Source organism: Notothenia rossii (assembly GCF_949606895.1).
Source record: "Notothenia rossii genome assembly, chromosome: 2".
In the NCBI taxonomy this organism is placed as follows: domain Eukaryota; kingdom Metazoa; phylum Chordata; class Actinopteri; order Perciformes; family Nototheniidae; genus Notothenia; species Notothenia rossii.
The window spans coordinates 25,868,796-25,893,327 of NC_136904.1; the positions used below are offsets into that span (position 1 = coordinate 25,868,796).

A 24,532-nucleotide genomic window follows, 5' to 3' on the forward strand; every position below is an offset into this window, starting at 1 on the left:
GGGAGATTTGTGCTTTAGCCATCTCCCTCTTAAATCCAAACATTTCTAAAGCTGTGTTTTACTAAGCAGCCACAACTCAGCTGAAATGATTTTTACTAGGCGCTCTTGCTGACTTTGAGTTGGGGGATGGGGTTTAAGAGAAGTGGGGGGGCAATACGGGGTCACACAGGAGGAGAACTGGGAGGGAGGGGGTCGCTTTTTCTTTCTCTCCGAGCTCTAGGAAAGAAAGGAAGGAAGCCAGAGCAGAGAAGCCCAAACCAACTGAGGAGAGATGGATGTGGTGAGGGGAGGGACCGGAGCAGGAGCGCCGCTCATTGGTAGGCTGCAGATCTCTCTCTGGATGGATTGACTTAACACGGGTCGAATTACACCATTTGCCGTGCATTAGTTTGTTTTTCTCTCAACCAGGAGAAGTTGATTCACTACGACGCGCATAATCATTATTTTCTGGATTACAGCAAGATAAAAGGATACAAAATAAGCAATGCAGATGAGGTGAGTTTATTGCCGCTATACTTGGATATGGCCTACTTTGTTGCGAAGCATTACAAAGAGAAAGTCAAGAGGAAAACTAGAGAGGAGTATTTGCTGGGATACAAAATATTTCTCCTGACCACGTCGCTATGCCGCTGTGCAAAACTGATGCTTGCTGGACAGAAATAGTTCGGGTCCAGACTGTTTTTACTCACGCTTCAATCCAATTTATTATTAATGAATTCCTTCCGCGACACGTTTATGTGTCCTGCTCGGAAGCGTCTTTCCAACTCCATAAAGCGGTGGAACAGAGGGCTGACCATACCTAAAGTCACCTCTTTATTGTTGGTACAGTTTACTCTTCCACTTAAGGCGGTCCGATTGGTAATAAGAGTTATATACGCGCATAGTTATTAACCCATACATCTAACTGGTTAATCTAAAACTAAATGAAATGTGTTAATGCTAAAACAATAAACAAGCACAACATAGGTTTTTTTTATTCCCGTGGATTTGGGCGATATCACGCTCGCAGTCAGTCCACACGCCCTCTATTATCTTGAATCAACATTAAATCAATGATCGTACATGAAGTCAGTGCGCGGTGTAAGGATCGCGCGTCGTTAATGTTTATGTCTTTTCCCTCTGGTTTCCAAAGTTAATAGTAGTGCAAGGGGGCTGGTGTATCGCTGTATGAGGGAGGGGGCTGTGTGGTCGTGGCAGAGCTTTGAAGATCAGTCATCAGAGCGCAGGGGGACAGAGCAGGCAGGCGAAATGCTTATATGTGGCCAGCGGAGCCAAAATCGGTGCGCAACTGGATAAAAATAAAGAGAGGAAAGTGGGGTCCGGTTGGAGCTTAAAATTACAGGAATATTGCACACTGGGTGTTTTCTCTTAAATGGATTACCAAAGGAATATGACATTCAGTCGGATTGCCCCATGCATGAGTGCATTAATACACACAAGGTAGGTCCTCGAATATTTTTAATTATTGATATAGTGTATTTTATCTACAGAACACTTTGTGTTTATTATTAAGGTGGACCTTGGATTTAATTAAGGACACATCACTACAGACGCCTATGATACCCAGAGAGCTACTTTGTGAAAAAAGAAATTATATAAGAGAGTCAAGTGCTTGGATTTCAAAGTACAACACACCCAAGATTAAAATAGAGATGCAAACATAGATAACGATTTACCGAGAGTAAAATCAGAGCCACGCCAATGTTGGTCTTTAACAGACCAATCGCGTAGATAAGTGTCCGTATTTCTGCTTTAATTTCAACCACAATAGCTCGTCTCTTCTTATGTGAATTTCCCCCAATTGTATTAAAAGGTAAAATAGATTAATTAAAGTGTTTCCGGAAGGTTTTAAATCACTAAAATCAACTTAGAATAAAGGTAGCCTGCACATGATTGGACGTTGCATGATGGCAACACGATATTAAACAATAAAGGCGAGTAGTACGGGCAATCGGAGTTGAATGTTGTTGGCCGTACACCCACCATACATCTATTAAATGTATCCCCAATTGTATTGTAGTGTCCTTATAGTGGATTAAACATTGGAGAAGCGATGGTAACCTTTTTTGGAGGCAGAACAGCACGGGAGCCCAGCCCTGTGCATGCATTAAGTGCCATGGAGGCAGTTAAACGCAGCCCCATCACAGTTGTCAGTCCACCGCTGTCCCCCGCGTCTTTGTTGTCTTTTGTATTAGTCCTACATGTGGGCTAAAGGGATCTGAATAGATTTACCACGGGTAAAACTTGAATGCCTTCACCCAGTGTGGACAATGCTTGAATTAGAGTCCGGGCTGATGCGTGGATTGTGTGCGTAAAAGAGGAGCGGAAGATCCCCACGCAAAACTTGAAAAATTACCAGCGAATAAAAGAAGAGAAACAGAAGAAAAATAATAGAAAGAGGGAGATAATTGGGACGGTTAGCTTGGTTCAGGAGAAAACATGTAACTGTGAGTAGGTACGGGTAAATGTAGGAATTGTTCTGCTTTGTCTCATTGTATAGGTAAAAATGGCCAAATGCAGTGATGAGCAAAAGAAGACCAACTAAAGGGCTTTTACTGAAGTTGTCACTATACTAATCTGGTGTGCTACATTTATCACAAAAACAGCACATTCATATTCAATGTTTAGTATGTCTGTTGTCAAAAATATTGGATGCTTTTCTCTCAAGCCAGTGCAGTCCCTTTACAGAATTAAACACAGAGCAGATCGGTTTAAACTTACACCAGATGTGTTCATTTCCCTGAAACTCTCCGTGAGTGTCAGAGCTCAGTCACAAAGAGAGAAAAAAGAGCCCCAGCTGAGTTATTGAAACTACTTGATATTGGCAGGAACCACACACTTTGGTTGGGCCAAACATCAGAACCAGTGGTGGGTTCAGTCATCAACACAGCTGGCTGCTGTGTCTCACTCCACCTCACTGGCCACGGGGTCGGAACTCAGCGACCAGAACGATCACCGTTAACCTCCACTACAGCCGCCTGTAACCCCGGAACAACCGTCATTCAACCATACAGTGATCAGTGTTAACCCTTTACACCATATGCCTAAATTGCCCCAAACTGCTGCTTGTAAACCAGATTGTCCAATGCTGAATTAGCCGAGTGATAAAAGTTTGACCCTGTTTGCAGCATTTGGAGTCAATGTGTTTATATAGTTTGTTCCCTTCAGAACCCCCTTTTAGGAGCCCCACAACAGCTCTCCTGAATGTAGGTCCACTGACCGGGGGTGGGGCCCTATTGTGTTGACTTGCCCAAAGCCCCCTTTGTTTCCTGGTCACACCTGCAGCTCAGCCCCTTTTGTGATCTACTATAGCAGAACTACTGCTGAGAACAACCGTTCTCCTGTTTCACTCCTCCTCTCGTCAAGGTAGAGAATAAAGGGAGGGAAGCACAGTTTAGGATGGCACAGCCTTCTCCTTCTGCCAATTATTTGAAGCAACAAGTCCAACCAAGCCCCTCACAAGTGATCCTTAGGTAAATAGCACGCGATTAGGGGTAATTATTACTGAAGTGGGAAACGGAGTAGTAATCATTTTTATTTCGTTTTGTCATGCTGTTCTCATTTGATATCAAGTGAATATCTTTGAGGTTTTGATTGAAATGATTAATTAATTGAGAAAATGACCTGCGGATAAAAAAATGAAATCAATCTTTATTTGTTTCCCCATAGTTTAGAGTAGAGGTAACAGTGTTATGGAATATATCCAGTTTTGAACAGTCTTGCATGCTTACACACGCATTAAGGGCATACACACCAAGTGTGAGGAGTGAAATGCCTGAAACTAAACTCCTGGGCCATTTGATATCCTGGGCTGTTAGGTTTACAGATCAGTTTGGTGCGAGATGACAAGCCAAGCAGCCTCAAGCGGCAGTCGCCATTGTTGTGTTGGGATTACATCCACCCATCACACTCACACGCAATTTACGCAAGCTCACGCACCACTGTTGTTTGTCTTCTTTTTATTAGCCCCAATTCCTCTCAATAGGACTTCCCTTCAAAAATACACCCATTCAGTGTTGCAGTGGGGGAGAGGTTAGGGCTGACATTGGCCAGTGAAAGAAGAGCTAAAAAGGAGAACATGTGTTAATCTGTCATTTTAAGCTTGGAACCCTAAATCTGTAGCTGTAACTACTTGATTTGGGCTACAGACCCCTGCACCCTACATCAGTACAAATAGCAATCCACCATCCCCCTTCTGTGTTTAACACCATGGGTCTGAGCCAACAACATCAGCAGGGAAAGTGCGTGGTTGGAGGACATTGAAAAGCCTGTAATAACAGAGGTAGAGTGAGGCCAGGCTGAATGGCACTGAGTTGCGTGACAAGCCCAGCATCTCTAGGCTTGTTGAGGCCTATATGCATGCGCACACACACACACACACACACACACACACACACACACACACACACACACACACACACACACACACACACACACACACACACACACACACACACACACACACACACACACACACACACACACACACTAGAGGGCAGGAACCGGAGAGCGCAAATAAATAGTCAATAGAAAACACGCTGGGCTCACTAGAGATTGAGAAGTAATTTTAGATCGCTGACCTCTGGATGTCTCCCGTTTCTGTTTTACATTAAAGTTTCTGAGGGAAGCCTCCGCAGTGTGGCTGTTACCATGCAAGGAATCATGGGGGATCTAAGCTGGGCTTCTGCCTCTCGTAGGAGTGTGTTTCTCTTGAATTGTTTAGTTAGAGAGAATGGCGGAAAAAAGTGGTGTGCTTATGCTGTATGATAGCACCATAGAATTTCAATGTGGAGCCTGGTTTATTTACCATTCATACCTCCCCTTTTTTATTGTTGTGAAATTGGTATCTATTCCTTTCATTGCCATGACCTAGAAAGTCAGCAATGTATTTGTTGGGCAAATAGATACACTCATTTCGTGGAGTGAGAGTATCTGAAACACTTTCGAGGAACACCACTGTCTCTCTTTGAAGAGCAGTGTCATCATTTTTCGTTTAGATTAAGTTGCTGACACTTGTTCTCTGTATAGATCTGGGAGCCTGTGTGCATAGATCTCAGGATCGTTTGTGTCCAGAGATGCATTTGCATGTAGATTAGAGTATAATGAATGCCCCAGAGTCATTGGGGACTTTTCTAGTAAGAGGGCCCTCAGTTGTCCAGGCCTTGCATTACCTAATAATAATGACATTGAACCGTTAAAGGCCCCAGTATCCCACAGAGCGCTGAATGGCTATGATTAAACATCGTTGATGAAAAAAAAGATGCCGGAAATACTTTGTTTCTATCCCCACCGCTTCCATCCTTTTATGTGACAACGTACAGGAACTGTAATTGAATTATTAGTGCCTTAAAAACCGTCTGTGAGCTTTGTATATATACATGAATGCTTTAGGGCTGTCCAACCTATTTGTGTATTATGCAATCCACTTATATATAATATATACTTACAGAAAGCTGACGTGCTGATGTACGGGTATGTGTATTGTTGCTTACAGGTTAACACCTCATTGTGCCCACTTTTCTACTTAGCAACCATGTCTATAACGGTTAATTTAGCGTTTTTGCTTTTTAAAATGTCTTTCCAAGATTTCTAGGCAATTACAAGATGAAAGTGGCCAGATTGCAGATAACAAAGTTCCCACAAAGCTACAGTGATGTGGTAGAGTCCATAGATTGCCTCTGCAGGCTGCTGATCTGCCATGCTTCCTGTGTGGATCAATCAGAGCACTAATGGCTTGGCAGGCCAGGCCCAAAGACAGCCCCGGAGCAGGTGTGCTTTGGGGCTAATTGAAAAATGAGTCAATACTCTGTGTGCTTGTGTGTGTGCATGCACATGCATCAGTCTTTGCATTACACCATTTGAAAGCGTGATTATGTATGTGCAGCCGTGTGTGTGTGTGTGTGTGTGTGTGTCCCAGTGTGCTCCCAGCTAATCCATCCCTCTGCCTGTATGACGTCTCCTGGTAAATTGTTTATATCCGTTCAGGCTTTGCCTGCATGAATAATTTGTTTGCCTTATAAATATTTGAATGCACACCGATCATTAATATGCACAGACACAGTCTGTCTCCAAAGCACTACTCCACGCACCAACATACACACTAAACTCCTGCCACTCCCACAATGAAATATGACCAATGTAGTTGATGGTGTATCATGTCTACAATTAGATGTGGTACAAACTATTATCCACAAAAACGACTTTGTCAAAAAAACTGTACATGACTTGATCCTCCTGAGACAAAGATGAGTTAATCACTGCACTGCAATAAAGCGCACCTGTCCTGAAGAAAGGCTGGAGAAATAACATCCAACAGAGCGCTAATAGAAGGCAGCTAAGGTCAGTGCAGAGGGTACACTAGTAATGGTGATGAAGTTGTGCTGATTAGTTTGGAGCCTGGCTCTGGAAAAACCAATCTGAGCACAGATGTACTGAGACAGCATGCCCACCACGGTTCTAACAGAGTGGACTTCCGCTGCCTCCAACACACACGGAGACACCCCACCGGTCACTTGGCTGACCTTCCCTTAGACAGCAGATGCAGAGAGAGGTATAGGGGAAACGCCAAGCACTGCCACTGAGAGCTCAGTCATCAATAAGCACAAGAGGGCATGATGTGCGCCTTATGTTTCAATTTCACTGACCTAGTCGGTATGGACTAGAAAACTAAAACATCACAGCGGAAATTCTTACCATTCATGATTTAAAAGAAGGTTTAGAATTTGGCTCATAAGACTACAGATTGCATCAGAACGATAAATATAACAGGAGGTTTTAAAAGTCATTCAACCAAAGCATTCTGTGTGTTTCCAGGTAACATCTCCACCACAGTGAAACAGGAAGTGTCGTCTGTGAGCAGCCATGGGCCAGAGAGCTGTGCTTCTGCTCAGTGAGCTGCTGCTGCTGCTACTGACAGCCTCACGCGCTATCCTCGCCGTCAGCTTCCCCGAGGACAACGTACCCCTTGATGTCGTTGACGCACACTGTGAGTACAAGCCCACAAATGAGCTCAGCAGAGATGAGGGTACAAATTACATCACTGAAGAAGTCAACAACTATTGTGATGTACACTTTTCTCACTCTAGCCGCACATGTATAAAAGACAAATGCAGACAGCCTCCTCCTTCTACATGTGTCAGCAGTTCAGACACAGGCATGCCATTTTCTCAGTTATAAAATCAATCTGCTCTATGGTCAGTCGCATCAAGTGGATTCCATTTACATCTCTGTGATGTACTGGAAGAACAGAGAAATGTGCTGACATAGGCAGCCATGCTCTCTCGCACAAACAAAACACGACACACGGAATAAACTGTACCATCCCATAACCTTAACTGCTGTAAGACTTAAAGCAAACACACAGCATATTTCTTTCTACACTGTATTGTTAAATGTAGCAAGAGATGAGTGTTGTATATCCCTGCAAGAGTGCCTGTTCTTATACCTTAAGTTTCCCATTAACACTTTGTGTGAATGTTTGATGTTTTCACAGTTGCACGGAGATACCCTGTGTTCAGAGGCCGGCCCTCTGGCAACGAGTCACAGCATCGCCTTGACTTTCAGCTGATGACCAAGATTCAGGACACTCTGTTCATCGCTGGCAGGTAAACTCAACACACATACACACTCTCTCTCCTTCTCTTCCACACATCCCCCACACCAATATACTCAGTTAGTCCATGGCAGGTAAACAGTGGCATAAGGAGGGGGAAAAGCTCTTAGTGTTATTGGATCTGCAGCTTCTAGGCTGGTATTTGATGTATATGGCCCGCATTGATCCGAGAAAGGCGTCTATCATGCCGACCTAACGCTCTGTCAGGGTTTCTTGGCATCTTTACATGTCTTTTTGGTATTTATGGGCACTGGGATTAGTCTGACCGCCAGCACCAATAATGTAGCAGGAAATCTGCTCGACATCTACCGTATAAAACTCCCACCTCTGCAGCCCCTGTAATCAATTCCACATGTATCAGTGTGTGTCGTCAGGTGGATCCTCTTTTGGCCACTTTGGGCTATTCACATGTTTTGGCAAAAAAATTAAACAAGATGTTCTCTACGGTTTTAAATGTGGTTGTCATGTAAAATGTTCTAGCCAAGAGGTCATTCAGGGTGTTTTTAATATAAAAGCCGGTTGCATAAAACAACATAATTCACCATGAATCAACTATGCAACAACCTCGTTGTTCTTCAAATAGTACCGACATCTGAATTAGCTATATTTTTGTGTCATTATTTTTCAGAAATTGGTTTAAACCCATTTCCTTCAGATTGTATATTACTGCAAAGCATAATGTTGTTTCCTGGCACAAGATGAGGGAAAACATAGTTCACAGGAAATGAGAACCTCTAATGACAAAGAACCATTCAGAATTGTTTTTCTCATAGTGGAGACTAAATAGAAACAATTATATTATTATATCAGAGTTATCCTCTATTATATTGTTAATAAGTATTTATGAAGCTCTAGATTTGTTTTTAAACAGAAACATTGATTGTGCTGTGTTGCTGAGCTGAATATTGTGTTTCTGTCTGTCCACAGAGATCAGGTGTACCTGGTCAGTCTGAGAGAATCCTACAGGAATGAGATCATTCCTTACAGGGTAAGATTCTCGCTGTTTTCTCAATCTACCAACACTAAAAGGGTTCCATAGAAAATACAGAGCCATTCATCACAAACTGGACAGGTTGTAAAATTGAGAGAGTGGAAAAGGGACGACTGTGTGAGCTTGTGCATGAGTGAGTGTATGTGTGTATTTAGTGTGCCGTGCGTGTGTCTAATGCTCCATGTTGGATTTTCACAGAAGCTAACATGGCGATCAGGACAAGCTGACAGAGACATGTGTGCCGTCAAGGGAAAACACAGAGTACGTATAAAAAGACATTTACCTTTTGTGTTATAAACATGTAAGCAGAAAAGAAGGCTTCCTCTAATAATGCTGTCCCATGTTATGTGTCTGATTTTAGGACGAATGCCACAACTTCATCAAAGTGCTGGTTCCCAGAAACGATGACTTGGTGTTCATCTGTGGTACCAACGGCTTCAACCCCATGTGCAGATACTACAGGGTAAGAATCCAGGGAACAATGGTGCATACATGCACAAAAATATGGACTTGTATTGTGTAATTGCTTTTAAAGTACTTTGGGTAAAGAAAATAATGTTTCAATTTATTGAAATGCATGTGACTAGACTGACTGATTTATGTGTGTGCTAGTGTTACCATGTATGTTGGTATTTACTGTGTCCCATGACGAAAGGTTTTAATGTGTGGGTGATTGTTGTGTTATCTTCAGCTGGATAACCTCGAGTTTGATGGGGAGGAAATCAATGGATTGGCACGATGCCCATTTGACTCCAAGCAAACTAACGTTGCCCTTTTCGCTGGTAAGGGTTGAAAACACACTCGCCCACACACACATTTACTCTTGCTGAAGAACTAATGGGTTTCTACTTACGTTCTCATTATCACCTCTGTCTTTACCACGATAAAACTGTGCCTGCAGCGATAACAACGCACCTAATCAAGCCTCTTTAAGAGAAAACAGAAACAACAGATCATTGTAGAGCAGTGTGTCCTAATTTTTTGTGGCTGTACCTCTTGCTTTTTTTGTCTCCTAAGAGGGGAAACTGTATTCAGCAACTGTAGCTGACTTCCAGGCCAGTGATGCTGTCATCTATCGCAGTATGGGTGATGGATCGGCCCTGAGGACCATCAAATATGACTCCAAATGGCTGAAAGGTAAGCGATTGCCTCTTCCTCACTCTCTATCTCTATCTCTCTTTCCCCTTGGAGATACACGTGTCTACCTGCCAGCTTGCTAAATGCCCAATGGTGCCCTTGCATGGTGTATGTATGTACGGGGCTGTCAGAGCAGTTTTTGAAATGATAGAGAGCTCTCCTGCCTTGCCAAGCTCCACGGGGATATGGCCTGTTCTCTCCCAGGAAATCTAGGTCACCCCCAGTCATATACAGCCATGTACAAATCCCTGAAATATTCAAACATTGCTCAGTGGTGGTGACAGTGCAAAAATACGCTTCAACTCTCTGCTTCTGTCTCCCTCTTAGAACCTCATTTCCTGCACGCAGCAGAGTATGGGAATTACGTGTACTTTTTCTACCGAGAGATTGCAGTGGAGCACAGCAACCTGGGAAAGGTAAGACTGTGCACCTGCCGTTTAAAATGCTTTACATATATTTCATACAGAGACCATATGCAGGCCTTTATCCAAAAAAAGGCTTACACCTCCCTCCGTGCATGTGTTCTTGCCACAAATGGTCCCAGCTGTAATGTGGCCCATTCAGGCGAAGACAGTACATTGCATTAGAAAACACGAGAAATGTCAGCAGCCAGTGTTTGCTGGAAATGTTCTACTAATGTAAAACCATTACACAGTGCGGAGATTTGTCTCCCGGAGATGTGAGCCCTGTGTCTGCCTCTACCGATGACACATGCAGAGGGCATTAGGATGTTCTGTGTTAGAGGCCAACTTTAGATTTGACCATGTCTCATCCTGAGCGGGTCTGGCCGGGCAACAGGAAGCCAGCATCCTACATAAGCCACCAGCCAATAAATATTTCAACCCTACTAATGCTTGGGTGACACCTGGCCTTTGATGGAGGTTTGTGCTGGTAAATAATTAAAACTGCCAAAGCCAACTGCTTCATACACTTCATTTAAACTTGAAGCCTTGGTAATAAGTGCAATCCAACGCACATTCACATGGCGCCGCATCGGGCCAGAAGGGGCATGACTGGTTAGCTCCAGTCAGGGTGAATAATCTCAGCACACAAAGTTAAAGACGAGTGTGTGTGTTTGTAAAGTCGTTACCCCGAGTTGCTCCAGGATGGAGAGATGCATTATTCAGCATGTTGAAGTGTTTTTTAGTGACGTTCACTCAGCTGCCTTCCTCTTCCGCTGAATCTCTTAAACCCATGCTCTTCGCAGGTTGTGTATTCTCGTGTGGCTCGAATCTGCAAAAATGATGTCGGGGGGTCGCAGCGGGTGCTTGAGAAGCACTGGACATCTTTTGTGAAGGCGAGGCTTAATTGCTCGGTGCCAGGGGAGTCCTTCTTCTATTTCGATGTGCTTCAGTCCATCACTGACATAATCAACATAAATGGAGTTCCCTCGGTGGTGGGCGTGTTCACTACGCAGATGAACAGGTGAGCAGCGGCTGGTAATAGACAGAAACTGGAGACAGAACATGTATAGAAATAAGAAAAATGTCAATCATTTGTGGATAAACATTGATGTATTTATATATTCACAGCATCCCTGGGTCAGCAGTGTGTGCCTTCTCTATGGACGACATAGAGAAAGTATTCTCGGGCCGCTTCAAAGAGCAGAAGACTGCTGATTCTGTGTGGACTCCAATTCCAGAGGATAAGCTTCCCAAACCCCGGTAAGAATTAGACTTTTAAAAAAAAAAAGAAAAAGAAACAAGCAAAACTAAACTAAAGAAAAACAGGTTGTCAGCATCTGTTTACCACCTGACATTGTTTCACATTTTCTCAACCCTTCTTTATCCAGGTTAAACCCAATGAAATCAATTATTTTCCTATAGTAAGGGAGCTAGTTATTAGCTTTGACCCAGTACACACATTCACCATCTGCTGATGATTGAATAATTAATATGGCATAATTAGACGCGTTGCATATTTAACCTGTTTACAGTCAGCACATATATGTGTAGCCCTGCCCTGTGTCCAAAACACAAAGTCCACAAAGCACCTCATTACCCTGGTAAATCATTAATGGAGGATAACCATGCATATGCATATTTTATATTTCCAGCTGATGCCTTTTAGTGATCCTAATAAGCACCTGCTCCTCTCCCCCCGAGCTCTCGTTGCACTTTTCATCCATTTCAATAGACGCTATTATTACTCCCTGGTGTGTGATCGTATAGGCTGATCTTTGACCTTTTGCCCTCTTTTCTTGTGCACCCTCCATCCTAGACCCGGGTGCTGTGCAGGTCATGGTCCAGCTGCGTCCTTAAAGAGCTCCATCGAGTTTCCGGACGATACCCTGCAGTTCATCAAGTCCCACCCCCTCATGGACACAGCTGTGCCTTCTCTTGGGGATGAGCCTTGGTTCACCAAGACTCGCGTCAGGTAAACACAGAAATACATTAAGCTATAACTATGTTTCTGAAACCTCGTTTTTAAAATCAACCCAATATAATGTCTCACATAATATGCAACATTTCTGGCACTGGATTTCTGTTTAATGCCAACCCTTCACACAATGTCGTCTGAGAACTTTGTCTAAATATATTGCCTAAAAAAGTAAAGATTGGTAAAAAAAATAAAAAATAAAATCGGGAATTTAGCCATTCTTCTTTATTATAATATTGAAGTATTTTTATTTACTGAGTTGCATAAGATCTTTAGCAATGTCTTCAACATATCTTCTTCTATCTTGTTTGTGTTAACCCCTGCTGTGAGTAACACATGCCTCTCTGCTGTGTGTATAGGTACAGACTGACAGCACTGGCTGTGGACAATGAAGCAGGACCTCACAAGAACTACACAGTGGTGTTCATCGGGGCCGAGTCAGGGGTTGTTCTCAAGGTTTTGGCCAAGACCTCCTCTATGTCTTTGAATGACAGCCTGCTTCTGGAGGAGATAGACGTCTTCAACAGGGCCAAGTAGGGATACTTGCACTTTTCACCCTCTCTCTTTCTGCCCCTCTTCTCTTTTTCTCTTCCCCTTCTGGCCGAGGAGTCAGCAACTCTTAAAGTGAAGCATCCTGGCACTGATAGCAGTGTCCGTCTGCTTTCTGTGCCTGAACAGCATGAGTCTGAATATCTTCTTTTGCTTATTTTTGGATGTTAACATGCACCCTGCAGTGTGTTAGAGGTTAAAATCCTGTTAAGCTGTGAGAGAAAGCTTTATTTGACTTTTCCACCTAACAAGTGATTAAATCTACTGAGACTGAAACAGTACACGGACTTATCAGATAAACCTCTGATCAGGTTTCTCTCTTCCCTTCCCAGGTGCCTGTCTAACCATGAGGACGACAAGCGTGTCCTCTCGCTGCACGTGGACAAAGAAGCACACAGTCTGTATGTCGCCTTTTCAAGCTGTGTCATCCGAATTCCCCTGAGTCGCTGTGAAAGGCATACTACGTGCCACAAGTAAGTGACGTTCGAATACACACGTAGGGGAGGCAAAACGCACTTTGTACAAATGGTCATAGGTTTGTGACTTTGTTTTGTGTTTTAGTTATTGCCATAAAGGCAATGATTACAGCTTTTTATTACGCCTTTGGTTAATGTTCAGTCGGTCACCAATGATTAGAGTGCACTTCCCAGAATGATTAAACCCCTTACTGATTGTTGTTTGTTTGTATGGCTTCAGGTCTTGCATTGCATCAAGGGATCCCTACTGTGGCTGGAAGCCATATGGAGCCTGTGAGAGGATACTGCCTGGTTTTCTGTGAGTCAAGCCCTTGTGATATAAAATGCACATGTATAGGGGACAATTAGTTATAAAGATTCCTTTTGCAACTCTTCAATTAATCTCCTCTTTGCTGTCTTTTAGGACTGGATATGAGCAGGATGTTGAATTTGGAAACACTACCCACCTGGGAGACTGTCATGGTACGATTCTCATCTTCATGCCATGCTTCTATCCTGAGACACATTCTAACAAAAACACACACAAACAAACACACAAACAAGCAGATCAAACACAAATTCATCTCCACACACACCATGAGCTTGCACACTCACACCAGTAACCACTCCAGTAACTTGCCCCTACATAAGTCTATGTGAAGTATTAACAGACACATCTGCATACAGTACATGGCCACCTGTAACTTATGCCACCAGTGAGGCAGAAACATGGACATGTACAATAAAAGGTCATGTTCAGCCGGTGCAAATGGTAGAGTTCTTAAAATATCCAACGGCCAGAAAATATGCCTTTGCCAATTTTACTGTAAAATGCTTGTCCCTTTATTTGTACCAACTGAACATGACCCCAGCTGAACCTCAGTATTGATCAGAACCAGAGGGCCCCCAGTGACTCCACTCTAGTGAGAAAAGGACACTGTGGGGTGCTTTATATCTTTATTATTAAACCAAATATACTGCACTTTTGGTGTCTTTTAGGGATTTTGGTTTTTATTTCTGAATTCCTTTATACTGATTTCTTGTCCTTTTGAATTCTTTTAGCGTTTTTGGGCAGTACATCAGCGCCAGATTACAAATCATTTGGCGACCCTACCTCTGGTTAGTTTGATCTTTTACTCAAATGGTTTCTTTCCTTGAGTTCAGCATCTCCAACCCTGTCTTTCCTCAACTGCCACCATTCATCTTTTCTTACCAATTACCTCCTGAATGATAATGTCACCAGCTTGATGTTCATCATCACAAACAACAGATTCATTGGTGCTCTAGCACAGATTCACTTCCTCTTTTTCACTCATCACTTCCTGTTCCCAATCACTCCTTCCACTTGCATGCCCTTCAACCCTCCTTTGGCATCCTTACTGTTGTGTACCAACTCCTCAGTGAATCTCAGTATCCTCTCCTTTTCCCTTTTCAAATTTTCTAAACAAAAATATACTTTCATTGTAAATGTGAACTGTGATAAGGTTATTTCCCTTTTTTTGTCAAACATTAACTTTAAAAAGGAACCATTGCCCAGGCCTACTGGGATGATACCAGTATGCTTTACCCACGTCTGCAAAGTTTGTTAACAATTTGTTTGTCACCACAGACATGGAGTTTTCATCAACGCCAGTCACTGCCCACCCCAGTGGGCCCATACTCCCCCCAGTACTCATACCCACTCAGAGCCCCAGCTCTGGGCCTGATCCAGAGCTCTACGGCTCAGGCTTTGTGCTGCAGGATGACCCAGCCACCTCCCATTCTTTAGACTCTATCCCAGGGGGCCAAGAGGGTAAGGCCCGCAGGGAGGCAGCCAACATACTGCAATAAGTCTGATCTGATAGCTGCCAACAACTCTCACTAAGCTACACATAGTCTCACATACGCAAAAGCACACATGCAGCTAATTAGTATTGCCATTAGATAATAGGGCAGGGTTTAATTAGGCCTATTTCTTTTTTAAATAGACATTTACATACATATTCTATGTTGATATCAACATTATATTTTAATGATATATTGTTTTCATTTCTTAAAATTGTAATTTTTTCTTTTGTTCTTTCTTTCTTATTAATAATTTTCCCAGTTTCCTAATCATTAAACCTCGCACTCACCAATCTTTTGTTTGGATTTAGCTTCTGTCTCTGCTAGTATAGATTTGTTTAACTATAGCTCTAGTAACAGTTTACCCTGGCTGGTAGATCATTGACTGGGCCTGCTCTGCCACATCACTTTTGTGGCCGCACGGTGGATGACTAACTTTTTCAATGTCTGTGGTTACTAACAAACTTCCAGTAAAGCAGCAGCTATCTCAAATCCTGGGAGATGATCACTGCATCTCTTTCCACTGAACAACTTCCTGTCGGTTGATCTCTTTTGCGAAAAGGTTGATTTGGATCTCCATCTCAGATGACAGTGCTTTCTATCCCCTTGGTGTTGGTTGAACGCATGACAAAAAGCCTATAATGGACTGTGGTTAAAGGCACAACACTTTAAGCCTTTCCTTCTGAACTAACATAGCACTGCTTCTTGTAGATACCGAAATGGATGTGGGTACCTAACAGCTTCTTCAAATCCTCAACATATTTCTTCTTCATTTTGGTTTAGATGAATAGGAATGTGTAAATAACTTTGCTATAAAATTAGAAACTCAGAAATGTGCATGTTGTTTTGAGAACACAACCATACACATTCCTGCTGTTGAATGGGGAGGGATTCTCCACTAAACATTTTAATTATTTTCACCTGGAGTTAAACAAAGTGTCAATGTTTTGTAGGTGTGTGGGATATCCAAGCAGGTGAGACCAACCAGATGGTCCACATGAACATCCTCATCACCTGCGTGTTTGCTGCCTTTCTCATGGGTGCTCTCCTTGCTGGTCTGTTTGTTTTCTGCTACCGAGACTCATTCCTCCGTAAGCCAAGACATGTCCACAAGGACGCAGAGTCTGCACCATCCTGCTCCGACTCTAATGGAAGCTTTATCAAGCTCAATGGCCTCTTTGACAGCCCTGTAAAGGTAATGCCATAAAAACAGCTCCAATGCTACATTAAAGTATTTTGTGGAGGTGAGATAATGGACCAGATGTAAAACTGTAATGTTTTTAATTTTCCCAATCCTAGGAGTACCAGACCAACATTGATTCTCCCAAGATGTACACCAATCTGCTGAGCAACGGCAAAGACCTGAATTCACCTAATGGAGACACCAAGACCATGATCCTGCGGGACGGATGTCAGCCTCCCGAGCTGGCAGCCCTGCCTACACCGGAGTCCACCCCTGTGCTTCAGCAGAAAAGCCTGCAGCCTATTACAAACCAGTGGGAGAGGGCTCCTGGAAAGGCAAGTGGACCGCGTCAGGAGTCCAACTCATCAGCCAAGAGTCCTCAGTTCCTTCTTTCTGCTCCTGCTCCTCCCATCTCCAACTCCAACCTCCCTCACCTCGCGTTGGGACACTCACAGATCCCTAGTGCGGTTGTCTTGCCCAATGCCACACATGACAATTCCAACCATGACAGTGGAGATGATACTTTGCCACATTCATCTGAAAGGAGGCTGAAAAACCCAGATTCTAAAGGATGTAGGAAGGAACAGAAAAAGTCAGTGGATGCCAGAAATACCCTAAATGACCTTTTAAAACACCTAAACGACTCAGTGGCCAACCCCAAGGCCATTCTTCAAGAGGCATCAGGGCCTCGTCCACGGCAACATCTTACTCTGGAGCCCATGGAGGAACTGACTGAATTACCCCCCAAGGTGCCCAGCCGTGAGGCTTCCCTGTACTCTCCCTCCTCCTCCCTCCCTAGGAACAGCCCCACCAAGAGGGTTGATGTGCCCCTGCTCTCCACACCAACAACACCAACGGGCAGCCTGAGCATGGGTGGCACCCTGGAGAGGCAAAGAGGGGGGTATCAACTCCACCGGAGTGCCTCTCACAGGCAATCCTTATCCACCTCACCGAGTGGGGTAACCATGGGGGTGTCTGTGTCTCGCCAACACAGTATGAACAGAGGTGGTTACATGCCCCCAACACCCCCCTCCAGACTTGACTCTCAAGGTGGATTGATGGGGGCAGGAATGCACTCACCCCACCAATCCTCTGTACCCCGACAGGGCAGCTACAGTGGGTATGGTTCACTCCCTCGCACAGGGCTTAAACGGACCCCATCGCTAAAGCCAGATGTGCCCCCTAAACCCAATGGGTTTCCACCACAGACTCCACAGATGCGAGTGGTCAACAAGTACAGTTATTAAAAGAGTAAGACACTTCTGAGTGAGCTCTTGGACTTGACTTTGAGCCCCGAGGGCTTTGAGGGGCGACGGATGGGATAGGCCCTATCAGTGTTTGTGTATTGACTTGAGGTGTTTTCCCCCTTTAAAAGATATGCACATTCACTCACACTAAAAAGGGAAAATTCACACATGTGGCCAAAGATACTCCATGGGGCATTTTCGCTCCCTACATCTCCATCTCCCTTCCTTGTGACGATAGCCACAGGATACAAAGAGTGGATGGTAGTAAATCTGCTGCTACCCATTGTATCTAGGTTTGGGTGTAGCCTGTTTCCATATTTGGTACAAGGTTTAGGACACCAGCTGGGGCCGCTATGGTGCCTACGCGTGTGGTGCCATGTTAACAGTGGAATACTTGAAGAATTGGTCTCATTTGTCACTGCCCTTGAGCACTGTCTTCCCACTAATGTGAACTAAACAAAGAGGAGAGGTAGGCCACGCCTTCGTAGTAAGATGGCTGGGGGCAGTGGAGAGGAAACTCAAAAATCATAAGTCTGCGTAAGACCGCTAATAGCTGAAACAAGCAGAGAAAAGAAGTGCAAATACAAATGTGTGTGTGTTTTGTTTGATTGGAAAGCAGATTGGTGTACAGGCAGTATACAAATGTGGCCTACATTTGTTTATCAAGAGTAGTGCCACATGCCAGAGGACGGACCATAAGTCTAAGACCTAAGTCCCTGATTCAAATAATATGATCTCTTAGACTTGTTCAAACCCATCTGAACAGAGGCAAAACACATTTTCTTGTCTCTCTATTGCGAAGTTGGTCATGCTGGGTGTATCTTGGGACAAGTACACTGTATGTCACTGGGAAACTTGGGAAAGTATTTTTGCTGCTATTGGTTTTAAACATAGGTGTTTGTCTTTGATGCATTTGTTTCCTTCTCAAAAAGACTGGGATCGCACTTGTTATTGGTGTGCATATCTGCTTGTGCGTGAGTACATTGTATGTTTGGGTTATTTTGCAGATAAAGACAAAGAACAACAATTATCAGTAACTAAATGCACTGTTAAATCTGATACATGGGGAATAATGCTGGTCCCCAGGACTGAATCCTCCCATAACCTCCACTGCCCCCTGGTAATTATACTGGTGGTTCAAGAGACTCCTTTCTTTATGTAGCAATGGTATTAAGAAAAAACATACATTTCTCATCTCATTCTATAAATGAACTTTGAACAAAATGGTTTGCCTTTATAATGTGTTGACTGTGTTATTTAAAGAATTTACCATATACAACTAAACCAACAACAATGGAGTGTGAATTCAGCATTTCAAGGAACTTCTGTTCTGTAAAAGTGTCTCCCCTTATAGAAAAACAATAAAAATGTCCTTCTACATTAATCCTATTAAAAGGTATATTCAACTGATCCTAGAACAATAAGTGGATGTAACACCTCCGGCATGCTGGTTCTACAGCCCGTGTTCCCTGTGCAGCTTCCCTGCGAGTGGTCAGTGTACAATCAACTCAAAATTACCAATGTGTCCAAATGAGTCATGCTGGGAATGACAAGATCCTGTATATAATGAAATACTATAAATAAGGAGTATAAATATTTTTAGGCAAGTGAACCTGAATCTGTGCATTGTGTGCCTTATTCACAAAACTACTACAGTAAATAATTCTGGCAATGTCAATTGGTCCTCTGTATGTTACTGTCATATACTCTGTAATCAACTTTTATACAAACAATTTGAAAATCATATAGATGTGTTTGAGAACCACAACAAAATCCATACTGAAGTGATGTGGAAAATAAATTGACTGACCGACATTCTACTTTTGAATGCTCGTCGTACAAAAGGACATTCAAAAAAACATTTATTAAGGGTATGAATTGATTTTTCTCCTGTACTACCGGTGTTGAAGAGAATGGTGTTAATCCAGCACATAGAGGTGCCATGCAGTGAATGTATTTTCTTGACAGTGGGATGTAGGTTGGTTAGACCGCAGCACATCCTGCCCACAGCCAATGTATTAACAGTGTTCACATGAAAGCCTACAGTTGGCATGGGTGGTAGTCACGCAGAATCCGTAATTCCCTAGGATTGCAGAGACAGGAATTATTTCTATTGGCCAGTAGTCACGACTAAGGGACATTATTTAGGAGACTTCTGCAATCCTATCCGAGCGTCAGTTGCCTGTTTAGCCCAAAGCCACATTTTGTTTACAAGTGATGATTGTATGTAAAGACTCTCTGCCCGTCATCTAACCAGTGTTTGGGCCCTCTTTTTGTACTTGACACGTGCCCACTGACATCACAAACATACTCTCAACATAAACATGCTCAACTGCCTTTTACATCGCAATGGGTCTTTCTGTTGCAATCTAAATTGAAGCCTTTATATTTCAGTCTGAGCTCTGTATGTGCAGATCAACCGGATGTTGTCATGTAACTTTGATTTAAATACTGTGCAACATGGCAATGAAAGGCCAGCTGTACATGTGATCTCCAGAGTATTTCAGCTTGTAGATATGTTGTAAAGTTGTACTGTGAATGTGTAAATAATAATGATGGTCTTTGTTTCATGATATTTTTTGTTGATTTTTTTAACACGGCATGTATAGTTGAAATAAAACATTATGGCACAGAAAAAGTGGTCTCCGGGTTGTTTTCAAGTCAGGGAATATGGCGTAGTTGGGTTTCATAGGTCGGCTTCTTATTTTACAGTCTGTCATGTGTTTCTGTTGTGAGAGATCATGATGTGCCGTCACAGAGAGATAACAATCAGACGTTTAGTGCCTTGTGAACTCAGCCTAAAAGCCATGAGATGCATGACTTGGGCGGGTAATAATGTGTCCTTGCTGATCTCTGTGATCTGACTATCAGAGACATGAAGAGTCTGCAGAATGATTAAGAGCTTCAGGTTATTTTTAGAGCTGGGTTGTTTTGAAGTTTGGGGCCAGCACAGAGTCAACCGCGCCAGATAGCATGTGGGAAAGTTTCCAAAGCAGTATGTCCATTTAGAGAACAAACATCTGGACTAACTACTGCTCAGGGTAAGATCCAAGCCACCAATGAGCTGTGAAAAAACGCACACATTATCACTTGCATACATTTCCATGCAAGCAGCATAAACATCCATTGAGTGATGTTACGCACAGATAGGCTTGTGATAAGATTAGCTGTCAACAACAAGGAATCAAGGACAGATGGTTGGATAAAGGAGTCCCTTTTTCACGTGTTTTCGATCAGAGGAACGACCACTTATTCCCCTATCAAAAAGACTGACTAGGACATCCTGTAGTACTATACTTCTGATAAGCCTTCGTGTTAAGTTAAAACAAAAACAGAATCATGCAGAAAATAGATCATAGAAATAGTATTTATTGTCAAAACATGACAGCAGGAATGCAGATGAATCTGTCCAAATTGTTTTGCATCACAAACAAGGGATGTCCCAATCGCTTAGTGGTCGACAAACACATTCCACATACCAACAAACATCCTCGTTTGGAATCCACCCGGTGACATATGTTGCATGCTATCCCCCGTCTCTCTTCTCCTCACATTTCCTGTACACTTATTCAATATTTGCTATCAAATAACACAAAAAACCTTGACTTAAAAATAAATACTTCAGACAATTTTTGACTTATCGTTTTTTTTCAGCATCTAAATACTAACTTCCCGCAAAAGGTCCAGTCAACAACCCATATGCAGTCCAATAATAAGATGAAAAGCAAAAGGGTTTTCATCTCACTGAAGCTACACATAAAGCAGAAGTGCAGGAGGGCTCTGAGAGCGTGGCTCTTCTGCAGGAGGTTATGCAGCCCTTTGGCTGTTTGGCCAGGAGGCTTTGTGGCTCGTCGCTGCCGTCAGAATGTTGACACAAGTGCTCCTTCATTTGCTTTCAGCAGGACCTCCTGAAAACTTGCACCTCCTAGCAACCCAGCTCACACACACACACACACACACACACACACACACACACACACACACGAAACATTCTCCCCTCTGGGTGTTCTAACGGGGGTTGGGGTGTGATTTGGTTGGGAATTGGGAAGAACAAAGAGGCGCCTCTTGCTATTCTGATGTACATCCCATCCTCTCAATTTATCAGATAGTCTCTTTGAATTAGTGGAGGCAAAATCAAACACAGCCAGTGATTCTGTAGCCGTTTCATTCACTTGTGCATCCGCCTGGACACACTTAACTCTCATTACCACCACCAACTGTTACCGGACAAAAAGCATGCGTTTGTTGTCTTCCAGTTCTGTGTGTGTCTATGTTTCCGTATGTCCGTGCACAATGCACATGTGTGCTTTAATTTCAGTTCACGAGGGAAAGAGAAAACAGATGCTTAAAAAACACAACGTCTCTTAGTTAGGCTTAGTGGGACACAGCAAGGTCACACATTTAGATGCAGGAAGATGAAAGTAAATAGCTTCAAAGAACAAATTCAAATCTGCTCTGAAACAGAAACTCTCAAGCAGAGAATAGAGAAAAGCCCACATAAACACTTCAGATAGTTCATAACAACACATGTACAAAGTAATTTGGTCTATTTATCTGCTTACTGGCTTTCTCTGCAAGACCTATTGGGAAATGCATGAATGGCGTTTAGACTGAAAATCATTCTTCTCTACTCTTTCCTGACCTTATTTCTTAAAAGCCCAGCGGTGAAACCAACAATTACATCTACAAGCCTCGGTCATGCAAAGGTACTTGAGAGTTTTTTGGGAGTGCTTTAGTAAGTTCATATGCCCTCTATGATGCATTCGAATTTGTGTCTGGGTAATGCTTCATTTGAAAGCAGAATTAAATGACAGGGAAGGAGCCAACACTTCTGAGTTGGATTGAAAATACGTTTTGTAGGATACTTTTACAGTTGCACACTCACCCTTACATTGACAGTTAATTAATGGCAAAATTGCTTTGAAAAATGACTTAAAAGGCAGGCAAGCAAAAGCAAGGAAGAGAAAGGGATCGTTGAAATATGAGGAATAGAAGTGCCGGCAGGAAGGGACTTGTAGCCTTTGAGTAGAAAAAGACATTTGGATGTGGATAAACTCTAAACAAAACAGATTAATGGAGAGACAAAAAGCACAGAGTTCAGTTAAGGGACTTTTCCCAGCTCTCTCTTCAGCCAAGCTCTACAAATCAACGGCTCTGACACAACATAGAGAGACAGTGAGCGAGATGGCAGGAGGGAGAGAACTGGGCCGCAGAGATTTTAATTCATTGGTATATTATATAATGGCTCCTTAGATTTCCCTGAGGTAAATTGCTGCTGTGCTCCAAGATAACCTCTGGAAAATGACATAATAACCTCTTTCTATGCTTTAATTAGCACCGCCACCTGTGTTTTATCATGAGACATTATTGTAATGGGGAATATGGAAGACATTGATATCATTTCATAATAAGTCCACAAAGGCAAAGATTTCTAAAAAGCAATAGGGTCCAGAAAAAAGTCTAATACAAATATAGCATTAATGGTGTTGCTTTTTGTCTTTCCTGATGTTTTCTCTTCATTACGGTAATTCAGTTGCCATGTTGTGCACTATTAGAATGATGAATGTTTTATGTTCTGTTTCTCACCAGCACTTGAACTCACCACTTTCATCAATATAAAATCTTCCTTCTGCCAGCTAGTTATTATTAATAATTAGATGTTGAGATATTGATCCCAATTTGGGAAATGTTTTGGTCACAGCAGCATAGATGAGACATTGCACATGAATTATATTAAAATTAAAATTAAAAGAATAAAGATATACATATATGCAGTAGAAGATAAACAAAAAATACAAAAATTGTGGTAATATACATAATCAATAATGAAGGATATCCAGGACTGTCTCAGAAAATTAGAATATTGTGATAAAGTTCTTTATTTTCTGTAATGCAATTAAAAAAACAAAAATGTCATACATTCTGGATTCATTACAAATCAACTGAAATATTGCAAGCCTTTTATTATTTTAATATTGCTGATTATGGCATACAGCTTAAGAAAACTCAAAAATCCTATCTCAAAAAATTAGAATAGTTCCTCAGACCAAGTAAAAAAAAAAGATTTATAACAGCAAAACACAATCAAACATTTGAAAATGTCCATTAATGCACTCAGTACTTGGTTGGGAATCCTTTTGCACGGATTACTGCATCAATGCGGCGTTGCATGGAGGCAATCAGCCTGTGGCATTGCTGAGGTGTTATGGATGCCCAGGATGCTTCAATAGCGGCCTTTAGCTCATTAGCATTGTTGGGTCTGGTGTCTTTCAGCTTCTTCTTCACAATACCCCACATATTCTCTATGGGGTTCAGGTCAGGGGAATTTGCAGGCCAATCGAGGACAGTAATGCCATGGTCAGTACACCAGTTACTGGTGGTTTTGGCACTGTGGGCAGGTGCCAGATCATGCTGGAAAATGAATTCCTCATCTCCATAGAGCTTTTCAGCAGACGGAAGCATGTAGTGCTCTAAAATCTCTTGGTACACAGCTGCATTTACTCTGGGCTTGATGAAACACAGTGGACCAACACCAGCAGCTGACATGGCTCCCCAAACCATCGCTGACTGTGGGAACTTCACACTGGATTTCAAGCAACTTGGATTTTGCTCCTCTCCAGCCTTTCTCCAGACTCTGGCGCCTTGACTTCCAAATGAAATACAAAACTTGCTTTCGTCTGAAAAGAGGACTTTGGACCACTGTGCAACTGTCCAGTGCTTCTTTTCCTTAGCCCAAGTCAGACGCCTCTTCCGTTGTCTTGAGTTCAGAAGTGGCTTGACCATGGGAATACGGCTATTGTAGCCCATTTCCCGGACACGTCTGTGAACAGTGACTTTTGATACCTGGACTCCAGCTTCAGTCCACTGTCTTTGAAGCTCCCCCAAATTCTGGAAGCGACTCTTCTTCACAATGCTGTTAAGGCTGCGGTCATCTCTCTTGGTTGTGCAGCGTTTCCTGCCACATTTCCCCCTTCCAACAGACTTTTTGTGGATGTGCTTTGAAACTGCACTCTGTGAACAGCTTGCTCTTTGAGAAATTTCTTTTTGTGTCTTACCCTCCTGATGGAGGGTGTCAATGACGGTCCTCTGGACAGCAGTCAGATCAGCAGTCTTCCCCATACTTGTGATTTAGTTTACTGAACCAAGCTGAGTGTT

General features: G+C 42.8%; 1 protein-coding gene across 4 annotated transcripts; it reads left to right on the plus strand.

Moving 5' to 3' along the window:
- The first annotated feature begins 329 nt into the window (after nucleotides 1–329).
- Nucleotides 330–20,015, plus strand: sema6d (semaphorin 6D). Of its 4 annotated transcripts, XM_079664212.1 has the most exons (20): nucleotides 330–495; nucleotides 6,814–6,985; nucleotides 7,493–7,604; nucleotides 8,540–8,600; nucleotides 8,802–8,864; nucleotides 8,965–9,066; nucleotides 9,295–9,385; nucleotides 9,621–9,740; nucleotides 10,068–10,156; nucleotides 10,948–11,165; nucleotides 11,273–11,404; nucleotides 11,961–12,116; nucleotides 12,479–12,652; nucleotides 13,001–13,141; nucleotides 13,365–13,442; nucleotides 13,548–13,606; nucleotides 14,186–14,242; nucleotides 14,733–14,915; nucleotides 15,901–16,142; nucleotides 16,247–20,015. In XM_079664212.1, the coding sequence occupies exons 2-20, from the start codon at nucleotides 6,862–6,864 to the stop codon at nucleotides 17,375–17,377; spliced, it is 3,333 nt and encodes a 1,110-aa protein (XP_079520338.1). In that variant the 5' UTR covers nucleotides 330–495; nucleotides 6,814–6,861; the 3' UTR covers nucleotides 17,378–20,015. The 4 variants fall into 4 exon arrangements, with proteins under 4 accessions (XP_079520338.1, XP_079520339.1, XP_079520340.1 ...); XM_079664213.1 differs by lacking the exon at nucleotides 14,186–14,242; XM_079664214.1 differs by lacking the exon at nucleotides 14,733–14,915 and having other exon boundaries at nucleotides 334–495.
- The last annotated feature ends 4,517 nt before the right edge of the window (nucleotides 20,016–24,532 follow it).

What these genes read in the sequence shown, in the direction of transcription:
- sema6d (XM_079664212.1), top strand. Translation starts at nt 6,862, where the DNA reads ATGGGCCAGAGAGCTGTGCTTCTGCTCAGTGAGCTGCTGCTGCTGCTA. An exon ending in TTCACTACGCAGATGAACAG is followed by an intron (nt 11,166 to 11,272) that starts GTGAGCAGCGGC and finishes ATATATTCACAG; the next exon opens with CATCCCTGGGTCAGCAGTGT. An exon ending in GACGTCTTCAACAGGGCCAA is followed by an intron (nt 12,653 to 13,000) that starts GTAGGGATACTT and finishes TTCCCTTCCCAG; the next exon opens with GTGCCTGTCTAACCATGAGG.